The following is a 24,088-nucleotide window of genomic DNA, read 5'->3' on the forward strand; positions in this document are numbered from 1 at the left end:
CCCCTCCCTTTCTTCCCTTTGGGTCACCCCCCTCTGCCTCTCGTGCTGACTACAGAGCGACGAGACCCAGTCTCTACTTTTAGTGTTGCCCACAAAGCCAATTCTCAAACCATTTTAGTAGCCTTTGCAGTTTGCCCACTTGTTTCTTAAAAGCTTTTGCGTGCAGTGGGAACATTGTAAGTACTTCAGCTGCTGCTCTTATGGTTTTCCTTCTGTGTAACTCTTAGATAAACATGGACGCCAGATGCTTGGAGTGTTGGGCAAGTCCCTTCCCATCCTATTTCCATTTGCGCAGAGCCTGTCCGGTAACCAAGCCAACTCCGGGTCCCACAGAAAGATTCAGTCAGTCCGGATGGTGCTGCCACTTCTTATGACGAAAATGTAGCGGACTCGAACTCTGTTACCATAAAGTTTCACTTTTCTCAATTTAAGTTTCACTTTTTCTTGATTTCAAAATGTTTCTTTTCTATGGGACGGATAGCAAGCTGGAAGTGAAACTCCGATTTTAATTTATTTCTTCTGCATCTGGGGTAATATAATTTGCGGTAGATTATGGGTTTCTGATACCAGCTTCGATTCTGGCTGAATGCTTCCCCGTTCCTATTTTGAAAAATTTATTTTCAGTCACTAACTCAATTTAAAAAAGAAAAAAGAAATAGGGAAAGAAAAGCGTATCCTTTAGTCATGCTGCTGCACTTTGCTTCAATGTTTCCCCCGTTTTCCATGTAATATATATTTGCTACAGATGAATTCTGCACTTCAACAATTTCCTCAAAACAGAGATATGTATCAGACCTGTGCCTTGAAAGTTAATGCCTACGTTATGACATTAGGCATTACAAAGTAATTTGCTGTCCCTTCTGAAGGGAGCTGTAATCTGAACAGGTGTGTGACAGACTGCGGTAGAATAGTCGCATGATATCTAGTAATAATTTAAAATTTATTCTCGATCTGCTCCACAGAATTGGTGTTCTTGCCTATCAGTTACTAGTTTTCGAATGGGTATGGCGTAGCCATGTCGATCCTGGTAGTACAGGTTCATCTGTACAATGTAGTCTTGTTGTAATCTTTGATTTTTTTTTTTTAACTTGTAATTTTGTCCCATGGCACTCAAAATATATGAAATGGGACAGTATTTAACCTTTACATAACATGACTTTCTCCTAAAACAATTGTTATTTCTACTGTGCACCCTTGGCTCCAGTATACAGAAGGTAATTTTTCTGTGTGTCTCGGACAGGTGCACATTGGTGTGTTCTCCAAATGCAGAGCTTCTGAGTAAAAACCTGTCTTTATATTTTGACAAGTATTTAAACCCATCTGTTGACTACCGACCATTTCCCTCATTTGAAAAATGGAAACAACCATTAAGAATCGACTTAGTTTAACTTTATAGTGGGCAAGAGTGATAACAAAACAGCAGAATAAACTGAGGTGACTAAAAGAAATGGTCATTGCCCCTCTAGTTCCAACGTCTGTGTTCTCACCGTGGGTTCATGTGTGCCGAAGGAAACGTTCTGTGCATAGCCGATAGCTTTCTTATAGTTCTTTTTTCCCATTTTTTTTTTGAGCTCTTGTTGACAAATTAAGATTGTATATATTCCAGGTGTACAACCTGATCATCTGATACATGTATGTTTTGTGAAATAATCCCTGCACTCCAGCTCATTAACATACTCATCACCTCACCTGATTATCTTTGTGTGTGTGTGTGTGTCTAGGTGGGGACAATTAGGGTCCCCCCCTCTTGGCCCATTTCAAGTATACAATACAGAATTGAACTGTCGTCCTGTCGCGATATATTAGGTCTTAGAACTTACCCATCTCTCAGATCTGAAATTTCCTACCTTTGGACCACGTCCTCCCTATGTTCCCTTTCAAAGTGCAGGATGGTTGAAGGACCAGTCTAACGTGCCATGCTCACCCCTGGAGGCGGCTTATGCGTGTAAGACGTCATTTCTGTGTCCTGACCCTCGTGTGATCTCTTCCTTCCAGGGTGAACCCGGAGAAGCAGGAAACCCTGGCCCTCCGGGGGAGGCGGGCACCGGGGTAAGTGCCACCTTGTCACCCGTGCGGGTGTTCGGGGATCCCCGGAAGAGCACTTTCCACATCTCACTCCACTTCTCGCTGTGATATAGTCATAGCTGCCTTGCTTTTCCATTAAGAAGAATCCCAGATGCAGAGCCTTTCTGCTGAACCATTTTTCATATCCTCTGCATAGTTTGATTAATGAAGAAATTGCCAAAATCACATTTGCATATGTTGTGAGTGCATTCAAACCCGAGCTGTTTATTATATTATATGTATTCTTTGGTGGGTTGTCCACGAGAGAAATAAACAAACCAACACTGTTACATCAAAAACAAAAAGATACATTTTGTGAGGATTGTATTGTTCTGATTAGATTGGTTTACAGCAGGAGTGGCTTTGACCTTCAGGGGGAAACACTGTGGTTGTCGCGCTGGGACGCACGGTTGCTGCTGGCCTCTGATGTCGAGAGGCCTGGGGTGCTGTTAGATCCATCCTGCAATTCCTAGAGCGGCCCCCTGCTGAAAAGAGCTGGCTGACCCACCACGCCGAGGTTAAGACACTGATTCACATAAACACAGTCTGCATCGGCTAAGCGAGATGAAAAACCTTAGAGAAATCACCCTACTTCGAAGAGCTAGTTTCCCGAGAGACTGGATTAGATAACCCTTGTTTGCTCTTTCTCTAAGAGCTAAAAACTGCCTTCCGACCAGATCTTGGGGTGGGGGGGGGGTCATTAGTACATTTGTCTCTTCTGTATTACGCCTTGTCACCCGGTCACGAAAGCGGATCCGTTTCCTTTATGCAGCACACTGAGGGCTGGGATCTAAACACAGATCCCTGCGGCTCCAAAGTCCGTGTTCTTTCTGTGTCTGTCCATGAGGAGGCTGGATGGGCCTCGGTTTCCCTGAATAACGAAAATTCTACGCCTGTGGTTTGCGTCATGTGTGGCTTATAGATAAACACACCTGAAATTAGAATGAAAAAAAACCCAAAAAAAAAAACCAAACTCTGATTGACAGTTTGTGAGATCGTGATTCTTTCTGTTCCCTCATGCAGGGTCCCAAAGGGGAGAGAGGAGAGAAAGGCGAGGCCGGCCCCCCTGGCGCTGCGGGGCCCCCGGGCGCTAAGGGACCACCAGGGGACGATGGACCTAAAGGCAACCCGGTAAGTGGGCGGGGTCCCCGGGGAAGTAGCACCTTAAGTCAGAGCCACTTGGGAGCTTGTCATAGAAAGATGAGAAAACCATGGGTCTCTGAGCCAAGGCCGGAGAGACGGACCTTTTATTATTTCCTCTAGTCCTCAATGTTCTCAGCCGACTTCATTTTAAAAATTTCTTAACAGAAGAAGGGAAATAGCCTTGTACGGTTTTACGTCTGAAACTTCAGAATATCGTGACTGTATAAAAAAATATTTTTCATTTATTTCCTTTCCTAAAAAACCCATCATTCTAGGGTCCTGTTGGTTTTCCTGGAGACCCTGGCCCCCCCGGGGAGCCTGGTCCTGCGGTGAGTGTCCTGGGCAAACACGGGGGGATTTGGGCGGGGTGGGCCCAGTGTCTCTATTGTTAATTAAAGAAAAAAATTTAATCACTTACATGGAGCCCCTAAACTAGGAGGACAAAGCAAACGTACGCTGCAATCAGCACAACAGTGAAATCCACGTAGTTGGAAGCTGTTAGACCTATGACGCGTGATTACTCTCTGCATTTGGGGTAGTTTTCTAGACTTTGTTATGTTGTACAGACGATCTCAGTAGCAGCATTACTGTTGTTTCAAAGGTATAAGACCTTTGCTTGTATCTCAGTGTCTTTTTTTTTTTTTTTTTTTTTTTTGTATTTTTCCGAAGCTGGAAATGGGGAGGCAGTCAGACAGACTCCCACCACATGTGCCTGCCCAGGATCCACCTGGCACGCCCACCAGGGGGCGATGCTCTGCCCATCCGGGGCATCGCTCTGTCGCCACCAGAGCCACTCTAGCGCCTGGGGCAGAGGCCAAGGAGCCATCCCCAGCGCCCGGGCAAACTTTTGCTCCAATGGAGCCTCAGCTGCGGGAGGGGAAGAGAGAGACAGAGAGGAAGGAGAGGGGGAGGGGTGGAGAAGCAGATGGGCGCCTCTCCTGTGTGCCTAGGTCGGGAATCGAACCCAGGACTTCTGTACACCAGGCCGATGCTCTACCACTGAGCCAACCGGCCAGGGCCAGTGTCTTCTTCTTTTTTAAGTGAGAGAGAGTGACAGAGAAAGGGACAGACAGGAAGGGAGAGAGATGAGAAGCATCAACTCGTAATTGCGGCACCTCAGTTGTTCACTGATTGCTTCTCACAGGTGCCTTGACCGGGTGGCTCCAGCCGACCCAGTGACCCCTTGCTCAAGCCAGCGACCTTGGGCTCAAGCTGGAGACCTTGGGGTTTCAAACCTGGGTCCTCAGCACCCCAGGTTAACGCTGTATCCACTGCGCCACCGCCTGGTCAGGGTGGTCTCAGTCTCTTCTAGAAGGCAAATCCTACCTCAACCTGAACCACACGAATTCCTGGTGAAAGAATGCACTGGCCCTGTAGACTAATTATGTCCTTTTCTGTTTCTTGTATTAAGAGTATAATATTCTAATTGTCCACCTGGTAATAATTTATCTCAAGGACCACCATAGTGTCTTGTGCCATTTCCTCGGATAAAAGTGAATTAATAGTGAGAAATACTGGCTTCATTTTCCGTTCCCTTTACAGGGTCAAGATGGCGTTGGTGGCGACAAGGGTGAGGATGGAGACCCTGGTCAGCCGGTAAGGAAGTACACACTCTGTTTATTTAATCTTTACGTAGTCTCAAGACAGTTAAGAAAATCAGCATCGCTATCTGTGTACTCATTTTTCCGGAAGAATTATCAGGTATATTTGAATTCCAGTTAAAAGTCCCAACTTACCTGGAGTGTTTCTAACTTGATGTGATTTAAGAAATACACTAGCAAAGTCTTCATCATTAAAAAAAAAAAAAAAAATTTAGTGACATCATACTAATGCTTTTGCCAGACCATAAAAAATTCAGCTTTCTATCCATTTGTATTAATAAAACATTATTTTAAAATTACAAATGAAACTGTAATGAAAAGCTAGATGATCACACTGTCATGAGCATGAATTACTTCAGTCCCTAACCTAAATGAATTTAGCATTGTACTGGCATATATATGTTTTTGTTTTTGTTTTTCAGTTTGGTAATGACAAAGGAGAGGGCATTGGCCACCTGTGGTTAATTTAGGGAAGGCACTCACTTGAGTAGGAGCCCAAGACAAAACTGCCCTCCTAACATAACTTGGTGTCTACAGCTACCCCCTCCCCCCCGCCCCCCTGGCTGTTTGCCGTCAGAGATGTAGGCTTATAATGTGCAGATAAGAACGGGGCGCATAATCCCTGCATGTTCGTACTCCGAGGTAAAAATACTAGCGTAGCACAGGCGGACATGGAGAGGTAACCGTTTCATGCTTTCACAACTGTATGTGATAGGAGTAGGATTATTACCCGTATGAGTCTATATTTAGTATGTCCATTGGATGCTTGTCAGATATAAATGAGCATTTCTTTTAAAAAGAACACAGCTTTTTTTTGATTCACTTTCTTCCACCTACGAGGAAGCGAGTCGTCAATGGGACTGTCCCAGCGCTAACGTTTGCCAGAGATCTAAAGGAATGTTAGGTGTCTGATTGGGGCTGAGATTTTCCAGGACAGAGAGATATGGGGGGACGAAGGAAGAAGGTTGGTTTTTTAGTCCCGACTTTGATAAATGCCGTGGGCGTGGGCCATAAAACAATCCTCAATTGCTTAAATGTATTTTTCATATGTTACAGGGTCCTCCTGGCCCATCAGGCGAGGCTGGCCCACCAGGCCCCCCTGGAAAGAGAGTAAGTTCTTGAAAATCCCTCATTTGAAACATCCATTCATTGTCCACTATGTGTATAAATTCAGATTGTGTGTGTGTGTGTGTGTGTGTGTGTGTGTGTAAGCAGTAGGAAGCACATTTATGACGACGCCCAAACGTTCAAGTCCTAGATACTTATTAGAACAGGTCCCACTTTACCTAGCAGGTCAGATCTGTCACAGTGAGAAGTCGCTTCCCCTGTCCCTGTGCCGAGGTCTGCCCTCTGTACAAGTGGTGCAGGCTGTCACAGAAAGGTCCTGACAGGACCCTGAACTTCAGCGCCTGGTGCCTTACAGAGAGAGGAGATGTCACGGGTGCAGCGTACTGAGAAACAGTGTGAGGAGACATCACGGTGCAGACATCACAGGCTCAGTGCTACTGAGAAGCAGCGTGAAACCCCGAGCGCAGGATCGTGCTGTGAGTTCAGGGCAGTCAGCATACAGCGTTAGCTTGCCTTAACCCTGGCTAACGTCTCTGACTTGGAAACATGATAAAAAAAAAGAGGTGTTGTCATCTACGTGAGTTGGGAGTGACCTGGTAGGACGGCTATAGGCAAGCTGTTCTGTGGTACCTAGTGGACACGACCTCTTCCTGCCGTCTTCAAGTTCCACCCCCGGTTCATGCCCCAGGTGCTGCTACCTGCCGCCTCTCTACCAGAGACACTCGGAGAAAAGATCACTGCATTCAGAAATATTTGTAAACTAGAATATGCTATGGCGGTAAAAATGGACTTCAGATGCAAGAATTGACCTAACTCAAACAGTTAGGGGGGAGGAGAAAATACAGTGTGTAGCCTGAGCAGATAGAGAATTTCATGTACTTAAGATGCAAAAACTTGTTAAAAGCATACTGTTGAGCATTCAAACCGAAGTGGTGAAATGGTTTGAGAAAAAGAAGGTTGCAACAGTTGCAAGGGGCATGTAGGTGGAGAGGCTGCAGATGTTCAGATAGGTAACTGACATATTCCCTGTGTCATCTTTTTCTTCAGTGTCCTTAGAAAGCTTTCCCTTCCTTTGTATTGGCTTTGTTGGGGTGACACTGGTTAACAAAGTTGTATAGGTGCCCGATTCTATAACACCCCATCTGCACAGTGTTCACGGTCGCCAGGCAAGTCTACGTCCATCATCAGTTACCCCCCCTTCTCACCCCCACCCCGGGCAGTCACCGCAATGTTGTGTCTGTTTTTTTCCCCTTCTGTGCTCAATCCCTCCACCCTGCCCCCCAGCCCCCAACCCCGACAGCTGTTAGCCTGCCCTCCACGAGTCTGTCTCTATTTTGCTTCTTAGTACATTTCGTTCCACATTAGATTCCACGTGCGTGAGACCCTGTGGTCCTTGTCTTTCTCTGACTGGCTCACTTCACTTAGTCTGGTGCTCCCCAGATCCAGCCATAGCAGACTTACTTTTGTTTATTGTGGGATTTGCTTTGCCATTAGGGTTTGACAGTGATCAATACTGGACTAGCTGAGTGACGCGTACACAAGTCTATAAAACGCTAATGACATTTTTAAAGTACGGTACCCTGTGAGTCTGTTAAAATGGACACGTATTTGTAATCTTTATTCTTCGGTGTATAGACAGTCCTGTCTTTATTCTTTGGTGTATAGACAGTCCTGTAACATATATTGTAAAGGAATTTGTGATGAGAAGTGCCGCCAAAAAAAGGGAATGTGAAAGTCATGAAGACCACATACGATTTCAGTAAAATGGATTTGCCAAAGCACAGGAGTTCAGGACGAGTTTGGGAAATGCTAATGTGATTGACCTGAGATTTCATGGAAAAGGAAGTACCTGGGAACTTAAGTGCCCTGTGCACACGTGAGATTGCTCTGTCGGCCTAAAGGGCCAGGGTGTGTGGGGGGGGATTTTTATGAATTGACGCTGATGGGGAGAATTCTGTGTCCGTCAGCCCTTGCACTTAGCCAGCAGGCAGTACTGTCTTTGGTGAAAGAGCGAATTTAATATCAGCTTCGCGGAAACAACAAGAACATACTCCATCTGGGCAATAATTCTAGGATCTGATCGACACGCTTAGAATTTGAACACAGAACTGCCTCACTGTCTGTCTTCCTTCAGTCCACGAGGACATGAAACTTTAACTCGGCTTTGTATGTATCTTGTGGGAAATCTACATTTCTCCCACTCTTGGTCTCCCCCCCCCCCCCGTTGGAGACCCAGAAACGCAGACCAAAGACCAGACCGCCGTGGCTCCTCCTGGCCAAAGTAGCAATGACTAGGAACGGGTTCCCGGGCCTTATCGCTTCTCTTCCATGAGTGCATCTTACAAATAAACCTTCCTAATAGAATATTGATCAGAGTGTCGCGAGCGGCGGGCGGTACTGAGAAGCGACGTGCTGACAGGTATTGAACACGCAGGGAAATTGAGTTGTCCGTCTGCAGCACCCGGACACCCCGTCGTGCGTTTGTTAAAACACTTGAGAATAAACGTATGTCTCCTCCAGGCACTGGGAGATTCTGCAGCGGGTGCCAGCCAGCCGTGAAATGTTAAAACTCAGGTTACCACAGCTGTTTGAAAACCTCGTTAGTTCCATGCATCTCACTGAGAAAAAAAAAAAAAAAAGATTCTAGAGCTGACTAAAATAATTGAAACATTCTAACTTTAAAATGTATGTAGTAAGTGGAAATTTAAAGAGTCCGGCTCATATTGCCAAAGGAAAGTTCACAATCAAAGATGAAAACAATAACAGATATTAAGTAACAGAAATAAAGGCAGCTTTATCCTCCTTACTACAGCAGCCAGGTATACCACACAGCAGGTGTGTGTGTGTGTGTGTGTGTGTGTGTGTGTGTGTGTGTGTGTGTGTGAGAGAGAGAGAGAGAGAGAGAGAGAGAGAGAGAGAATGTGAATGGTCAGGTGTTAGGGCAAATCTTACCCACGTTAAGATTCAGATCAGCAATTAGGGTTGAGGAATGCCTTGCCTACTACGAAACTGGACCAGTGTGCCTATTTTGTACAGCTTACTGCATCTTTGTAGGTTTGACCGTGGACTGGATTTGTGCATTTTGGTGTCTGTCTTCATAGCTACACTTTGCGAACTGCGTAGGGTTTCACTTTTATTCACTGTTCTGTATTCCCCATCCACCGCCCGTTTCTGGTACGTAAAGGAGACAAACACTTGTTCCCTACGTGGAAGAATGGGCACCTTATAGAATAATCTTGGGAAGTGCAAACAGCCGGGAGAGCCTTATACCGGGTACTTTATTTAATACAGCTTTCTCACGGTGAGGCAACTTCCATGCAGCAGTGACCGCCACGGAGAATTCACTTGAGGCTCGTTTTACTGTCTCATGATTTATGAGCGATTTCCCAATCAGAACACTCTTTAAACCAAGAGAGGACGGTTGAGCCATTCACTAGGCTCAACCTGTGTCCCTGTTTATACAGAACTATGAGAAATAACTACAAAGTGGCCCACAGACATTATTAGTATTTTTCTAGTCTCCTACAAAAAGTATGTTATCTGTTTTCATTCTAGTTTTTCTTAAAAATGATGGGCCATCTGGAAAAAGTATCCTTTTATTTAAGGAATAAATACAAATGAAAAGAATGAGATAATGGGAGTGAAGCTGCAGATGTCTGCTGTGACACCCCTCAGGCATCTAGCAGAGGGGGGAGAGCTCCCGCCAGGATGGGGGGTGTGGCCTTTCTGTGGATCCCAGTTTTGTGGCCACGTTGCATTGACCTGTGTTTAAATTCTCAGGGCTCCTCAAACTCAGGTTTTCTTTTCTCCCTTGCAGTAAAAGCAGTATTTTTGCTATGTTATAAGATAGCTGATAACTTAAAAACAAAACAAACAAACAAAAAAGTCAGATCTTTATAAATCTATACTATAAAGGGCATGGGTGTCAATACCATCTTTGGAGGGTAAGAGCTCATGCCTGAGGTCACTAATTTAAGGGAAAATCTCCATGGAATAAGGACACGCCCCTTTCTCTGTGGAATCATTTCTGTTCCCCAAATAGTATTCATTAGGGTTGTTCTGTCTCCTTGGTGTAGGTTCGTATTTTAAACATCACACCAGAATAATTTATGAATCGGCATTTGAACACCAGGAAATAAGTTGAAGCTTATACTTCTATAGAGAAATCCTCTGGCATAAATGGTATAAAATCTAAAAGATGCACTTACATTTTAATGGCATATATTATTATTTAGATATCGCTGCTGCTTTGAAAGACTTCTTACAGAATTTATACCTTCTCTCATGTCTGAGTTGAAGCATAACCAGTGCCGAGTAATATATACAGAGTTACGGCGCTGACACTGAGAAAAAAATTACTGATACCTGTATATTCATTGACTCTCAGAGATGGGTTCACGGAGCTCTCTGAGCCTAATGAAGGGCTGGATACCCAATTTAAACATGGATTTAAAAGACCAGATGAGAGACTAGCCTGTCCTGACCATTAGAATATTAAACCGCATCTGGGAGAGAGAAGCACCCCCCGCCACACCTTACACTCGCCAATTAACACCACCTCCACTGCCCTGCCCCCCCCCGTCTCAGCCCATGATTCTGAGCACAACTGATTGTCACAATTGAAATAAACAAGTGGAGAATAAGAAAGTCGGGGAAAAGAAAATGAACGCAGTTTTCTTGAGATCATTAAGTTTCTTTTTTCAACTTTGTGTACTTGTGTGCACACTGGTGCAGAAAATTTCAGCATCACCATACATTTAATGCTTGTTAACAAAGAATATTTAGTTAACTAGTGGAAAAAATATTTTATAATGAAACGGTCCATTTTGCTTGTGTTAGAATAAGTTTATTACGGATATATCCACGTGTCACGTCGATTGTCGCGGGTTCTCAAAGCCAGCGCCCTCCTCCTGTGGCGTGGACAGGGTTTTAGGAAATGCCATGAGCGAGAAAACACCATGGACGTGGAGCAATTATCAGGGACACAGTTTAAATAAAATGGGGATTCTAACATCTTCTGTTCTTATTCAAAATGTTTTTCTTTGATACTTTGAATATTATGTAATTCTTTTCTACATCAGTTTTGCTACAAAGATTCAGAAATGTCAAGCTTTGTGTGTCACAGACAACTGTGTAAATGCAAGAAAGAAATCTGAGTGTGTTATGTTTGCAGGGTCCCCCAGGCGCCGCAGGTGCAGAGGGACGACAAGGAGAAAAAGGTGCCAAGGTATGCTCTAGCTCAGGGGTCCCCAAACTTTTTACACAGGGGGCCAGTTCACTGTCCCTCAGACCATTGGAGGGCCGGACTATAAGAAAAAACTATGAACAAATCCCTAAGCACACTGCACATATCTTATTTTAAAGTAAAAAAAACAAAACGGGAACAAATACAATATTTAAAATAAAGAACAAGTAAATTTATATCAACAAATTGACCAGTATTTCAATGGGAACTATGGGCCTGCTTTTGGCTAATGAGATGGTCAATGTGCTCCTCTCACTGACCACCAATGAAAGAGGTGCCCCTTCTGGAAGTGCGGCGGGGGCTGGATAAATGGCCTCAGGGGGCCACATGTGGCCCGCGTGCCGTAGTTTGGGGACCCCTGCTCTAGCTTGTGGGTACCATGCGTGAAGGGCTCATGCCCGGGGGCGGGGGTTGGGACGTCCAGCTAACACTTCTGGGAAGATGCCAGGACGCCTGGCCTCATGGGTAACATGTGCACGCTGTGTGTTTCCTCACAGGGAGAAGCGGGTGCAGAAGGACCTCCTGGGAAAACTGGCCCCGTCGGTCCTCAGGGACCTGCCGGAAAGCCCGGGCCGGAGGGTCTCCGGGGCATCCCTGGCCCCGTGGTGAGCATCCGTACTTAAAACCGCCATCTTTAAAAATAGCGTTTTATTTCATTCTAAATGAAAAGGTCCATGTCAGCAGTGTTTCATAAATGAGAGTGTGGATGTGAATGGCAATTCAGGAAATAATATGCAATAATAAAATCTTAGCTATTTAAGTATGACATTTATTTGGTAAGTTCACAGTGAAGTCCTAACTTATAAAGGCTTAATAGAACACTAAACCCTGAGATCTCAAAGATGTCGTATTTTTATACCTGAGTCCATGCATAAGTGTGTATGAGTGTGTATGTCTGTGTCGGTGTGTTGCCTATAGACAAACACACCCAAAGTGAGAAGACTCGAAATTGCTTGGTAAGAGTTCTTCCTGTCATGGACTCCATAGGCAATGTCTGTCTTAGTTCTTCTTGTATTTTCAAAATTAACATAAACAGGAAATCTGTTTCTGTTAACTTTTTAAAAGCTTAATCCTATCGATTTTTCCTAGGGAGAACAAGGTCTCCCTGGAGCTGCAGGACAGGATGGGCCCCCCGGTCCTCTGGTGAGTACCACCCTTCCTGTCATTTAGAAGGGGAGAATTCCAGAAGCAACAATGTCTATAAGCTGGGAATGACTGAAATTCTATCTATAAATTGGTCTATATTTTGTACAACATTCAAGGAAGTGTATTAGACCGAAAAAGAAGAAAATAATTCAACTCTAACTGATAGGTTATTTGGAAACTATGCCCCTTGGTCAGAAGATCTTTGCTTTGTTACATCTTTTGGAGGAAAAAAAATATTTCCACTCTGAATAAAATGGCACTACTGGCCCGGCCAGTTCCTTTCCAAATGTGGACAGACCCACCCCCCCTCCGCCAAAGGATGCCATGGCCTCAAGTTTTCTGGCTCTACATTTAAAAGAAGAATGTTGACACAATCAGTCCAGAGATCCCTTCACCAAAATACACTGACTGTTCTCTTGGTGAGCCATGCCAGCTGAAAGATAAAACCCTCACCCCACGGGAGGAGAGAGGTGTGACACACCAAAGCGAGGTTACTGTGCACACCTGTATGCAAATGACGTGCTTGACAAACGCAAGAAAGCTCTTCATTGGCCAGCTTAGAGTTCATAGATGAAGTTCTTGACAGGGCCTTGGTGATCATAGAGTTGATTACAGAATCCCGGGCTATTCTCGCTACAGAATCTGAACATGCAAGTCTTACTTTCGAGATTGCTTACTACACGACAGACTCTATTTTATAGCAGACGTACTTGAACTTCATTTTCCAGAAAGAGTTACGTGTAAAAGGATTAATCCAAACACCACACTAAACGTTTACAGAATTCTGCAGGCGACGCACATTGGTTCAACTAGGCAAGTTCTCCCGTGTAATAACATAAGCGGTCCAAAAGCGCTGATCGTGAAAGTATCAATGTCTCAGAGACACAGACATCCCGGTAAAACCATCCAAACTGAGTGTCACAATCTCACTCACTCAGGAGGAATGGGGGTCATCCCTTTGACTATAAATGTCACAAAAATTTCCTCAAGCACACCAGCTGTCTCAGCACTCTAACAGAGTTTTTTTAAACCTTTCTCTGGGAAGTTAAAGATGACTGATTTTAGTAACTGTATAAAAGCTATCAAGTTCTGAGTGATTGGAGATGATGAGCTCTGCACTGGACCCCACTGGCCCAGGAAGCGGGGTCCAGCCAAAGCCGGAGCAAGTCCCCGTGTGCACCCTCTAGGGACGCGCTCCCTCACGGTGGTCAACTACTGACTGCACAGCCTCGGAGCCTGGAAAAGGAAGCGTTCCGCCCTAACGTCACCCTGAAATCAACCGGAGATTTCCTCTAGCTCATATTAAAACTAAAGCCATCAGACGTGTACCCCCGGAATCCAGCTCGCAGACGTTCGTATTTCTGACTCTTCGGTACTCGTGAGTGTGGCGAGCGAGGGAGGGGCCGATTGGCTCACGTGCTTCCAGCAGAGTGACAGGAAGAGCATCAGATTCAGAGCAGGGGCGCCAGGGCTTGCTCTGGCTGCTCGTTCTAAGTACATAAGTGTAGCTTTTTTTTTATAGTGTGTTTCATCATTTGACGGTGATACCTCATTTCAATGAAAATATGACTTGGTCTTCATGAGATGAGGGACAAGTGGACAAATCATCTCCAGGATGTCTTTCATGGCAATTTAATGGTCTTTCAAACTCAACTCGGCTAAAGGGAGATTCATTGTTCTAGGCAGCTTTTGATCGGAGTGAATAGGGGTGTAGCGTGGTCACTGGTTAAGGTGATTATCGATTCTAGAGACAGGCTCCCCGGGTTCAAAAGCGAGCACTACCACTGACCTGTTGCTTGGTGACCTTTGGAAAGTTATGCTTTTCTTTTTTTTTAAGCGTTAGCCTCCTCTTCTGTAAAATAAACACATTAATAGCATCCATCATGGATGTTATGTATGACGTTTAAATTATTTTACTTTTTGAAGTCAGGATCAGCACGTCTGTTTCAGTTCTAAGCTTTCGTTTTTGCTTTGTATTTTTTCCATTTTATTTGTTCTAATGTAGATAGCTGAAAAATTGCTCAGTGTTTATCTTTGGACAAGTGTATCCTAGTATTAGCTTACAGTCCATCTGTTCGCGGACTGATACATAAAAGGTCTGATAGCGTTATTTTTCAAACCATAAATGCCTGAATACATGGCAGGATAAGTTACTAAATTGCGGTTTGATTTGTGTTTTAATGCTACATTTGAACTATCGGTAAACAGGTTGAGCTGTGTAGCAGTCCCTAATGATTAAGCATGTTTAAACAACAGAATGTTTGCTATTTTACCAAATTAAGTACTCTTTCACAATATTGCATTCTAACTAAAGTTTAGGACCTGCGGTTTCTTGAAACTTGAATGCACTAGAGTTTTGAGATGCGTATCAAAGCAAATATTCTGCAAAAGCATAATGCTTCAGGGCAAAATGTTCGACTGTGGATTCTAGACACTTAGGAATGCCTGTTTTCCTTCTCACTTTATTACTTATGAATTATGTATTTCCCTAGGGCTTATCAATTTACAGTATCCTAAAGGGGAAATAGAAAATATGTCTACTTGGAATAACATTTTCATATGCAGTTTGTATTTTTGATAGGCTCCAGATTCAGAGGGTTATTTATAACTACTATTCATATCGGATCTTTCCCCGTTTCCTGTTTCCCGCTGATGAAAATGATTAAGAAACCGATTTTGCTCCGTCGTATTCCTCCTTTAGAGTTTGCAATTTCTTAAGAGAATATTATCTTAGAGGAATTAATAATAATTTCCTCTAACTCCTTCATGAATAATATTTATAGGAATGATTTAAAATGCATTAGAAACACCAATAATGTCTGATATGGTTTTTTTTTTTTTATTAATCCTGAGCAACTAGAATTCCAAGTAGTTCTTCCCCCTTTTGCCATTTTTGATAGTCCTGTTCGAAGACTGATTGATAACCACCAGAGCCATAGCAGAAGGGAATCATAATTAATATTTACATTGTACTTCACAGCTAATGCAGTGCTTTTGTAGGACTGGTTTTTCCATCATAATCGCAATACTTAGACAGGGTTGTTATTATTTAAATACTTCCATCAGTGAAGCTCAGAGATAATAAGTAAATGATCCAAGATTACCCAGCTGATGAGCGGTGGGCTTGAGGCAGAAGTTAGCATCCGGATACCCAGCCAGCAACAACCTGTGTTTTCCCATTTGCAGCAAAATTTCTACAAGGTGTACTGCCTTTTCTGAAAGAGTTTGCGTGTAAAATGAGAAGCGAGGAAAGAAACAAATCTGGCTGCTTTAACTAGTTTTCTTATTTTCAATCTAAAGAATGAATTTACTTTCAACGGACACATGTCGATTTTAACAACAGCCTTAAATGTTCCCTGCTCCTGGCCCCAGCGTATGGTTCTTTCGTGCAATGACGTGATCGGAGCTACTTTGTCATGTTTATTTTCTGCCAGCTTGTTCTAACCTGGAAAGCCTTTTAAAACGTGCGACTGGGCGATGTTCTTTTCTGAACTAATGATTCACTGGGCATGTCTGATGAGATCAGAAAGAGGAGATGCAAAATACCGTCCCTTAGTTTTAACGTGATGAAGTCAGGACGGGTCAATAGGTAATGTTTCTATGATATTTTCACACACATGAGATCCTTACGCTGCTCTGATTTGCATATTAGTCTAAGTAGGTTGGGGACCTAATGCCAGAGAGCCCTGTGTGTCAAACCTCAGTGAGCATAGACCCGTGAAACTGACTGCTGGGTTCTAACTGCAGGGGTTCAGGAAGTCGCCCACAATTGTGCTTTTCTAATAAAGTCACAGATACTGTGGTCTGAGGACCACACTTTGAGATGCAGTGTGATAGGGTACGTCAGTAAGCTAGATCAGTGATTTTCAACCTTTTTTTCATCTCAGGGGACATGTAAACTAATTGCTAAACTTCTTCAACACACCAAAAAAATACATTTTTGGCTGATCTGGCAAAAAAAAAAAAAGTAAAAAATAGGTACCGTTTTGATTCATTCACAGCAGACAGCTGTTGCTCTGCTGCCTGTTGTCATGTTTTTCATCTGACAGTCTACAGGAAAAGAGGTCCGCGCCCCTGACTAAAGAGTCAGGAATAGCATGCTTTAAAACTTCTTATGTCACTGATTGAAAATCACTAAACTAGATGAAAGCCCACTGTCAAAGCCCAGCCTTTCAAGTAGAACATACTTGAAAGTGAACTTGGTCACTTCTTTGAAGTCCCTTCGCCTTCTCTCGGAGATTTAACGAAGAGCCATGATTGTTTATGTTTACACAAAAGAGAATCGAAACTGAACTGACATCAGTGTACATCCAGGGATGGATAATGATCTCCCTATTGGAAGAATACCCTTGGGTGTGTTCATTTAAAACGATGCAGACTCTCCATGAAAATAATTTTAATCTACTGTTACCAGATGCTGTAGGGAAAGTATCCACTTTCATAGGAGTATTCAGAGAGTTTCAAATTCATTCATACATTGAAACAAATATAATTATACCTTAAAAAAAACAGCCCTAGCCTGACCAGGCGGTGGTACAGTGGATAGAACGTCGGATTGGGATGCAGAAGACCCAGGTTCGAGACCCCGAGGTCGCCAGCTTGAGCCAGGGCTCATCTGGGTTGAGCAAAAGCTCACCAGCTTGAGCCCAAGTTAGCTGGCTCTAGCAAGGGGTTACTCGGTCTGCTGAAGGCCCGTGGTCAAGGCATGTATGAGAGGGCAATCAATGAACAATTAAGGTGTTGCAATGTGCAACGAAAAACTAATGATTGATGCTTCCCATCTCTCCATTCCTGTCTGTCTGTCCCTGTCTATCCCTCTCTCTGACTCTCTCTCTGTCTCTGTAAAAAAATCAAAAACAAAACAAAACAAAAAACCCAAAAGAAACAAAAACCAGCCCTAAATCCTATCGTTACACCGCACTACTTATACTAACACGATGCTTTCTTTCCCCAGAATTTTAGGAGTTCAGTTTGAGGATGAGACTGGAGAAACAGGAACGGGAGGGGTCCATCTACTTCATCTCCCAGAAACCTTGAGATAGGAGTTATAATCCTAGGTTTACAGAGGAGAAAGCTAGAGCTCTCTGCTTAACTGATTTCAATTGCTAATCAGAGAGCCTGGCTCCTATTTCCAGCCTGGCCTATTCTGAGCCCCTAATTTTTATACTACATCATGCCACTTGGATCCAATCCATTAATACTTTAAATTCACAAAAATGATGGGCTGGGACATAATGTGTTCTTTCCTACTGAAGACACACAGTATCCAGGAAGAGAGTGAAACGTCCACTGCGGGTTCTTATAGAGATACAACAATGAAGACTCATGAAGATACAGCTTGTTACAAGTTAACACGATTGGCTTTCTGAGAGTCACGTTAAAATTCGTTATAGAAATTATAATTCAAGGAATTCAACTCAGTCTAAGTAATTCTAATTCCTAGCGGAACCGCGGGAATATTTTGCCCTTGTGTCCTGGTGTCTCACTTGTGGCGGGTGGTAGTGACCCCCAGTGGGTAGGGTTTTCTTGGCCATGTTTCATTGGTCACATACCTACAGGCCATCTGTCAGTTGTCAGTAAATGTCCGACAGGATCTGCGTAGTTCCACTCGTCGCAATTTCAGAACAATGATCTTATTTTGCATTGCCTTTGATTGGGAGTACACAGATCTTTACATAAAAATGTTTGCTAGGAATTCATCAGTATATATATATTTTTCCATGGGTTAGGGATAAGGACTAAAGCCTTAGTCACTTAAAGTCAGGCCGCAATTTCCATAAACATGAGTTAGCACGAATGGATAAATGCCATATCCTTGGACTATAAAAAAGGTTGAATTATTAAAATAGATGATTATGTAAAAAAGTCATATTACATTATTATTAATTTTACGAGTCACTGAAGTAACAGATTGAATTCGGTAATTACCGAAGACACTATCTTCCCAGTTTACTTAGAAGTTCAAAGGTCATTTGACTATTAAAAGTATATGGAGATTTTTCTTTTTAATTTTACTGGAAATATCGTAACCTTTGAATTCGAGTTTAGCATGAAAATATTGGATTGACTATATATTTTATTTGGAAACCCCTCCCTGCTTCTACAATGAGTATAATAAAAAATTTATTCTTCCCAACTGAAAAAAAAACACCATTATTTCTGATTTCATGTTTATTTCATCAGAATTATTATATTTTATTATTATGGTTACCTATTAAACCTTAGAGTTTTAAACATGAAATTATTTAGAATCCTGAAAAATAAATGCTGATCATGACTATATTTTTAACTTGATTGATAATAAGTTAGCAAAATTACCAAAACCGACCTTGCCGCCGTGTGAGTAATGAGATGCTTCTCTAACTCGTATCTACTCTGTGTGTGTTAATTACTTCTCATGATTTAGGGACCTCCTGGACTACCTGGTCTCAAAGGCGACCCCGGCTCCAAGGGGGAGAAGGTAAGAATAAAGCATTGTGTTATAACAACTTTGATATCCTAATAGCAGATACAGTCATTCTGTGATTAAAACCACTTGCGAAGAAATTTCAAAGACTGTTTTCACCGTCCTAACCAAGGAAAAAGCTGTCAGTCCTTCGCTCTCCAGGTGAATTTATAGAGGAAAAAATATGCAAAGTCATAGTGAAAAATGCAGAATTCAGTGTTATATTTTCTCAGTATTTCCTGTGGGAATCATATGGAGAAGGCCGATGGTTAACACTAAAATAAGTATTTAGAAAATAAACATAGGGAATAACAAAGTGTCCATTTTTATGTTTTTTAAACACAGCAGTATTTTGAAGAATACTTTGATCTCCCACAGTGTATGCTGAGTTGCACCAAATAATTAAAGAAAAGAAGCTTTTTTTTTTTCAAAATGCCATTAATATTTTTTGAATTATTTTTAAGTCCCTGAATGTCACTTCAAGACTGCAAATATTTCTGAATTATTTCACACAAAATTAAATGCTTATTAAACCCTGAATTTTCCATGGTTTGTTTCCTTCACCTATTATCACATATGGTCACTGTTGGCCTTTCAGTTGTGGGAATTCCCTTTCAGTCAATGGGACACCAGTGATGACATTTGTAGAAAGCATTTCCTTCCGTAAAGCCCCCAACCCTCAAGAAGGCCCTTCCTTAATGGCAACAGACCAAGAATCCTTTTAGATGTAGACACAGAGGGTCCCAATCCTCTATCCACTTCAGAAAGTTCTAAGTTTTCTACTTGTATGTTTCATAAATGTAAGGTGCGATTCTTTGGTGGCTGTATAGTTAAGACGTCTCTTCTCTGCCTTCCCTAGGGGCACCCTGGCTTGATTGGCCTGATCGGGCCCCCCGGAGAGCAAGGGGAAAAGGGTGACAGAGGCCTCCCCGGCACCCAGGGGTCTCCAGGAGCCAAGGGCGACGGGGTGAGTAAGAGACACACTGTGGTCCCCTCCCTCCCAGTGCACACACGCTCCTTTAAACTTGACCGGGGAAGCGAGAAACAGCATCTCTATTCTCATCCGGCTTGAGTCAGCGGTGTTTTTAAAAGGACATTGATTTCACCTTAGAAGAAATTAAAAATATGACAAGTCTGAACCGCAAAAATTATAGTTTGATAGTTAATTGTACTCACATGTATTGATCCCCCCCCTCCCCCACCCCAGAGGGAAGTGACAAATCATCCTTCTGAAGGCTGCAGGAATATAAACATATATATAGACAAGGAAGCAAACTGGAAAAAAAAATAAGAGGAGCTTGCAAAGTTATTCCTTGGGTTTGCAACAGGGAACGGAAGCTGCTCTGACAGGTTGCCCCTTCTCTAAGTTTTGCAGTGCGTGTTGTGATGCAGACTATAAAAAGGGGAACTGTGAAGAAGAAAATCTCTAATTTGGATGCTTCTCTCTGTAGGGAATTTCAGGTCCTGCCGGTCCCATCGGTCCACCTGGCCCTCCAGGGTTACCAGTAAGTACAAGAAAAAAAGATATTTATAAGGTCAACTTACACATATACCGGAGAGACACAAATCCTCTGTATTCTGATCCTGTTCTTTGCTTTTGCGTTCTCTAGGGTCCGCAAGGTCCGAAGGGTAACAAAGGCTCCAGTGTAAGTGCCTCCCTCTGGCGTTCTGAGTCCTCAGTGCAGCCCGCGCCACTGTCCTGCTCTCTGTTCATCTCGTGCCTTTTTCTTTTTCTAACCAGGGACCTGCTGGCCAGAAGGGTGACGGCGGTCTTCCAGGGCCTCCTGGGCCTCCGGTAAGTGCCTGCTGACAGAGTGGTGTCCTGGCAGGCAGCAAACCGAGGCTGCCAGTGACTTCTCTGAACTCACGAAGAACGATGAAAAGGCACAGTCAGTCCGAGTCTCACTTTCTAGGAAATCGCTCCTGCGTTAATTAAGTGCTCAGGTCTACATGCCAACACTTTTCTTAATTGGTTTCGCTGCGTGAATCTAAAGATACCTTAATTATACCTATTTTATGATCGTCTTGTTCTTAGATTTTTTTCAAGACAATCATATATTTTTATGTCAGATTTTCATGAAAGCAACGGGCTGTATGCTTCCAGGATACATTCATCTCTGACACTCGAAATACAGGAAAAAAAAGGTTCAGACCACTGGCCTTGTTTCCCTAGTGCACAGAATGGCAGTAATAGAAGCACTAATAATAACCACCACCTACTAATGCTGACACTTCCCAAGCTTCGCGCGACTCCTAAGGGATAGATCCAGGTGAAGAAACTTCAGTCCCCTGTCTTGAGCTTGTGTCCAAACTCTGTGGGTGTGAGTGGCTGTGCTGACAGCACTAATCAGGTGGCTTGAACAACAGGAGCTTGTTGTCCAACAGTCCTGGAGGCCACAGGTCCTAGATCGAAGTGTCCACAGCGCTGGTTCTTTCTGAGGGCCGCGGAGGGAAATGCGAGACCTCTCTCCTTGGCTTGTAGGTAGCTTTTTGTCTGCACGTCTCTATGCCCAAATTGTCCCTTTTTATAAGGATGCCAGCCCTACTCGAATAGGACCCACCCCAGTGCTTACATATTTACTTAATTGATGTTATCTACAGCGACCCCATTCCCAAATAGAGATTTATTCTGAGGTACTGACATGCCAGAATCCTACCCATAAATTTCTATGGGACATGAGTCAACCCATAACAGTATAGATGAACTAGTTAGTGTAGTTCTGCTCTTATATATATGTAAATGCAAGGCTGGTTCTATTTCTTTTAAGTTTGTTCATTCATAAAGATTTTAAGTTATAAGTATTTGACACAAGCGAATGTGTGTTTGTAAAAACCTGAACTACCGTAATAGAAATTATTATCGAGCACAACAGACAACTCATGATGTAGCACAAGAACTTGAAGTGGGGTTTTAATGTTTTAATCTTCAGAGACGGCGATCTACTTGCGGCGAGCAGGCATGTAAATGAGGACTAATTAATAAACAAGAAAGTAAGGCATATAACGTGTGTCCACACCAATCTGCGCTACATCCCTTGTACGGAAAAAGGTCCAGGAATCCTCTGATGGGTGCTCCTCCCTCAGTATCTAGATTTTTTAAAAAGGAATTCACTTGGTTTATAATATCTATTACAAGGTTGCGACTAAGGAAAAACCCTGAGACGCTAAGCCAACGACGATTTCTTGTGCCGCAACCAGTCATAAAAACCACGCCCTGCCGAATCCTCAACCTTAGGAAGCCATTCCATGCACCTCCTCTCTCTTCTCTAGGGTCCCCCCGGGGAAGTCATTCAGCCTCTGCCAATCTTGTCACCCAAGAAAACAAGAAGACACACGGAGGGCATGCAGGCAGACGCCGGCGATCATATCGTTGACTACTCGGATGGCATGGAGGAAATCTTCGGTTCCCTCAATTCCCTGAAGCAAGACATCGAGCACATGAAGTTCCCAATGGGCACCCAGACCAACCCAGCCCGGACGTGCAGAGACCTGCAGCTGAGCCACCCGGACTTCCCAGACGGTACGTTCGTAACACACGACAGAGCCAGTGCGCCGCGCCTCATCATTCAGTGTGAGCTCATTCATTCTAGTTAAATGTTTAATAAACTCTCCCAATAAAACGGAGCCAGCAATTTTTTAAATTCCAATCTAATAGACAGAAAAAGTCATTTACACTGCGTAACGCAAGATCTGCTTTGGAAAACGCGTGTCTGTTAAATAAGGTCTGGTTAAATTATGAGATCATTTTTGGATAATTATAGAGAACACAGATGCTTTTTGCCTCGTAATAGCGATCATAGAATGGGTTTTATGTGTGTACACATATGTGCATATTACTGTATAGTTATTTATATCCCGTAGCCTACTTACTGTACATTAATATGAATAAAATTAACATGATTTAAGTAGTGTAACTGAATCAGATTTGATCCAATGAACAGAATATTTAAAAGTTAGGAGAGCTTCGAGCAAAGATTTATTTCATTGATAACCAGAACAACTGTGTATAATTTATTTGTAATAATAATAATTTATCATATCTAGTATTTGACAAAACCCTAACACAGCCGTTCTGAGAAGGAAGCAGTTTCAAGAACTCGAAATTAGTTGACGGAAGTCACACAATCACCAAACTAACAAGGGGCAGGCAGTTCTCTAATTCTAAATCTCCCGACTGACATGGACATACCTTGCCACACTATTTTTATTCTTGAGACAAGATTATTTTGTACTTCCGGTCATATGATTAACGTTGTAACTGAGCATCTTGCAGACAGCAGATGTCATTTACACTGTGTAGTGCAAGATCTGTTTTTCCCACTTTATAAGTTATAAAGGTTTAAGTTACATCCTTAACCATATAACTCAGTTCAGATAGAACAGTTGGACACAATTGAGAAACAGCGACCACCGCCAGGGAAAAGTACCGTAAGATGCTGCTGGCACAGGTGGCTGGCCGTGGCTCTACTTGAACTGATAGCCCAAGGTCTTCAGGTTCATAATGTCGATCTGAAAACGATGTTTAGTTCAATGTTATTTCAGTGATTTATAAGGAGGATGATGCAAACTTCTGACTCAGGTCGTCATATATAATTGGAAATCACATATAAAAGACGGTGAGGGTGTGGACTGAGTTCTAGGACAACACATGACTAGTTACAACCTGAGCAGTCAAAAAAAAAAAAAAAAAGATTTTTTTTATCCACTTTGGGAACGGAAAGCTCACTGCAGACTGCAGTCCCTGTGATTCCCATCCAATTTCTAGAGTCAGCCCCCGGGTGACGAACAAGACAGGTGCCGGTGCTGCTGTTTGAAAATGTTGACGTATTTACATGCACAGAAATCGAAAAATAAACATAATGTGAAGACAGACATCTAAGTTGCATTTATAGGTAAATGTGCCTGTTCCAACTTACATACAAAGTCAATTTAAGAACAAACTGATAGAACCTATCTCGTTCGTCACCCCGGGGGCTGCCTGTACTTCCGTGTGTCACTTAGTATGATGATCCTTAAGTATTTTTTATTTACCCCCTCCCCCCGTGCAGAGACCCACAGACAAGCAGGAGGGGCAATGCCTTTGAGCCGCCACTGTCTCCTGACAAAGGCGGGAAACCCTAAGGATTAACAATAGTGTTATGACATACTATGAAAAAAGCTAGGGTATTTAGAAAACCAAGGGGTGACTCCATTTTCGACTAAAAACAATGTTACTATTTGAGGAGGGTAACTTTAGCCAGTCATGCAAAAAGTCAAAAGCAGGAGTCCCCAAACTTTAAAAAAAACCCAACTATGAACAAATCCCTGTGCACACTACATATATCTTATTTTAAAGTAAAAAAACAAAATGGGAACAAATACAATATTTAAAATAAA

General features: G+C 42.9%; 1 protein-coding gene across 2 annotated transcripts in view; it reads left to right on the top strand.

The window, feature by feature from the left end:
• The window catches only part of COL11A1 (collagen type XI alpha 1 chain), a 190,275-nt gene that overhangs the window by 159,070 nt on the left and 7,117 nt on the right, over nt 1-24,088 (top strand). For both annotated transcript variants that reach the window (XM_066246823.1, XM_066246824.1), the window contains exons 50-63: nt 1,996-2,049; nt 3,088-3,195; nt 3,483-3,536; nt 4,750-4,803; nt 5,865-5,918; nt 11,050-11,103; nt 11,619-11,726; nt 12,211-12,264; nt 18,674-18,727; nt 19,572-19,679; nt 20,164-20,217; nt 20,323-20,358; nt 20,454-20,507; nt 21,983-22,232. In XM_066246823.1, coding sequence (XP_066102920.1) covers nt 1,996-2,049; nt 3,088-3,195; nt 3,483-3,536; nt 4,750-4,803; nt 5,865-5,918; nt 11,050-11,103; nt 11,619-11,726; nt 12,211-12,264; nt 18,674-18,727; nt 19,572-19,679; nt 20,164-20,217; nt 20,323-20,358; nt 20,454-20,507; nt 21,983-22,232 — 1,096 coding nt within the window. The remainder of the gene's footprint in view (nt 1-1,995; nt 2,050-3,087; nt 3,196-3,482; nt 3,537-4,749; nt 4,804-5,864; nt 5,919-11,049; nt 11,104-11,618; nt 11,727-12,210; nt 12,265-18,673; nt 18,728-19,571; nt 19,680-20,163; nt 20,218-20,322; nt 20,359-20,453; nt 20,508-21,982; nt 22,233-24,088) is intronic.

The sequence above is a fragment of the Saccopteryx bilineata genome, chromosome 11 (genome assembly GCF_036850765.1).
Source record: "Saccopteryx bilineata isolate mSacBil1 chromosome 11, mSacBil1_pri_phased_curated, whole genome shotgun sequence".
NCBI classification, from domain to species: Eukaryota; Metazoa; Chordata; class Mammalia; order Chiroptera; family Emballonuridae; genus Saccopteryx; species Saccopteryx bilineata.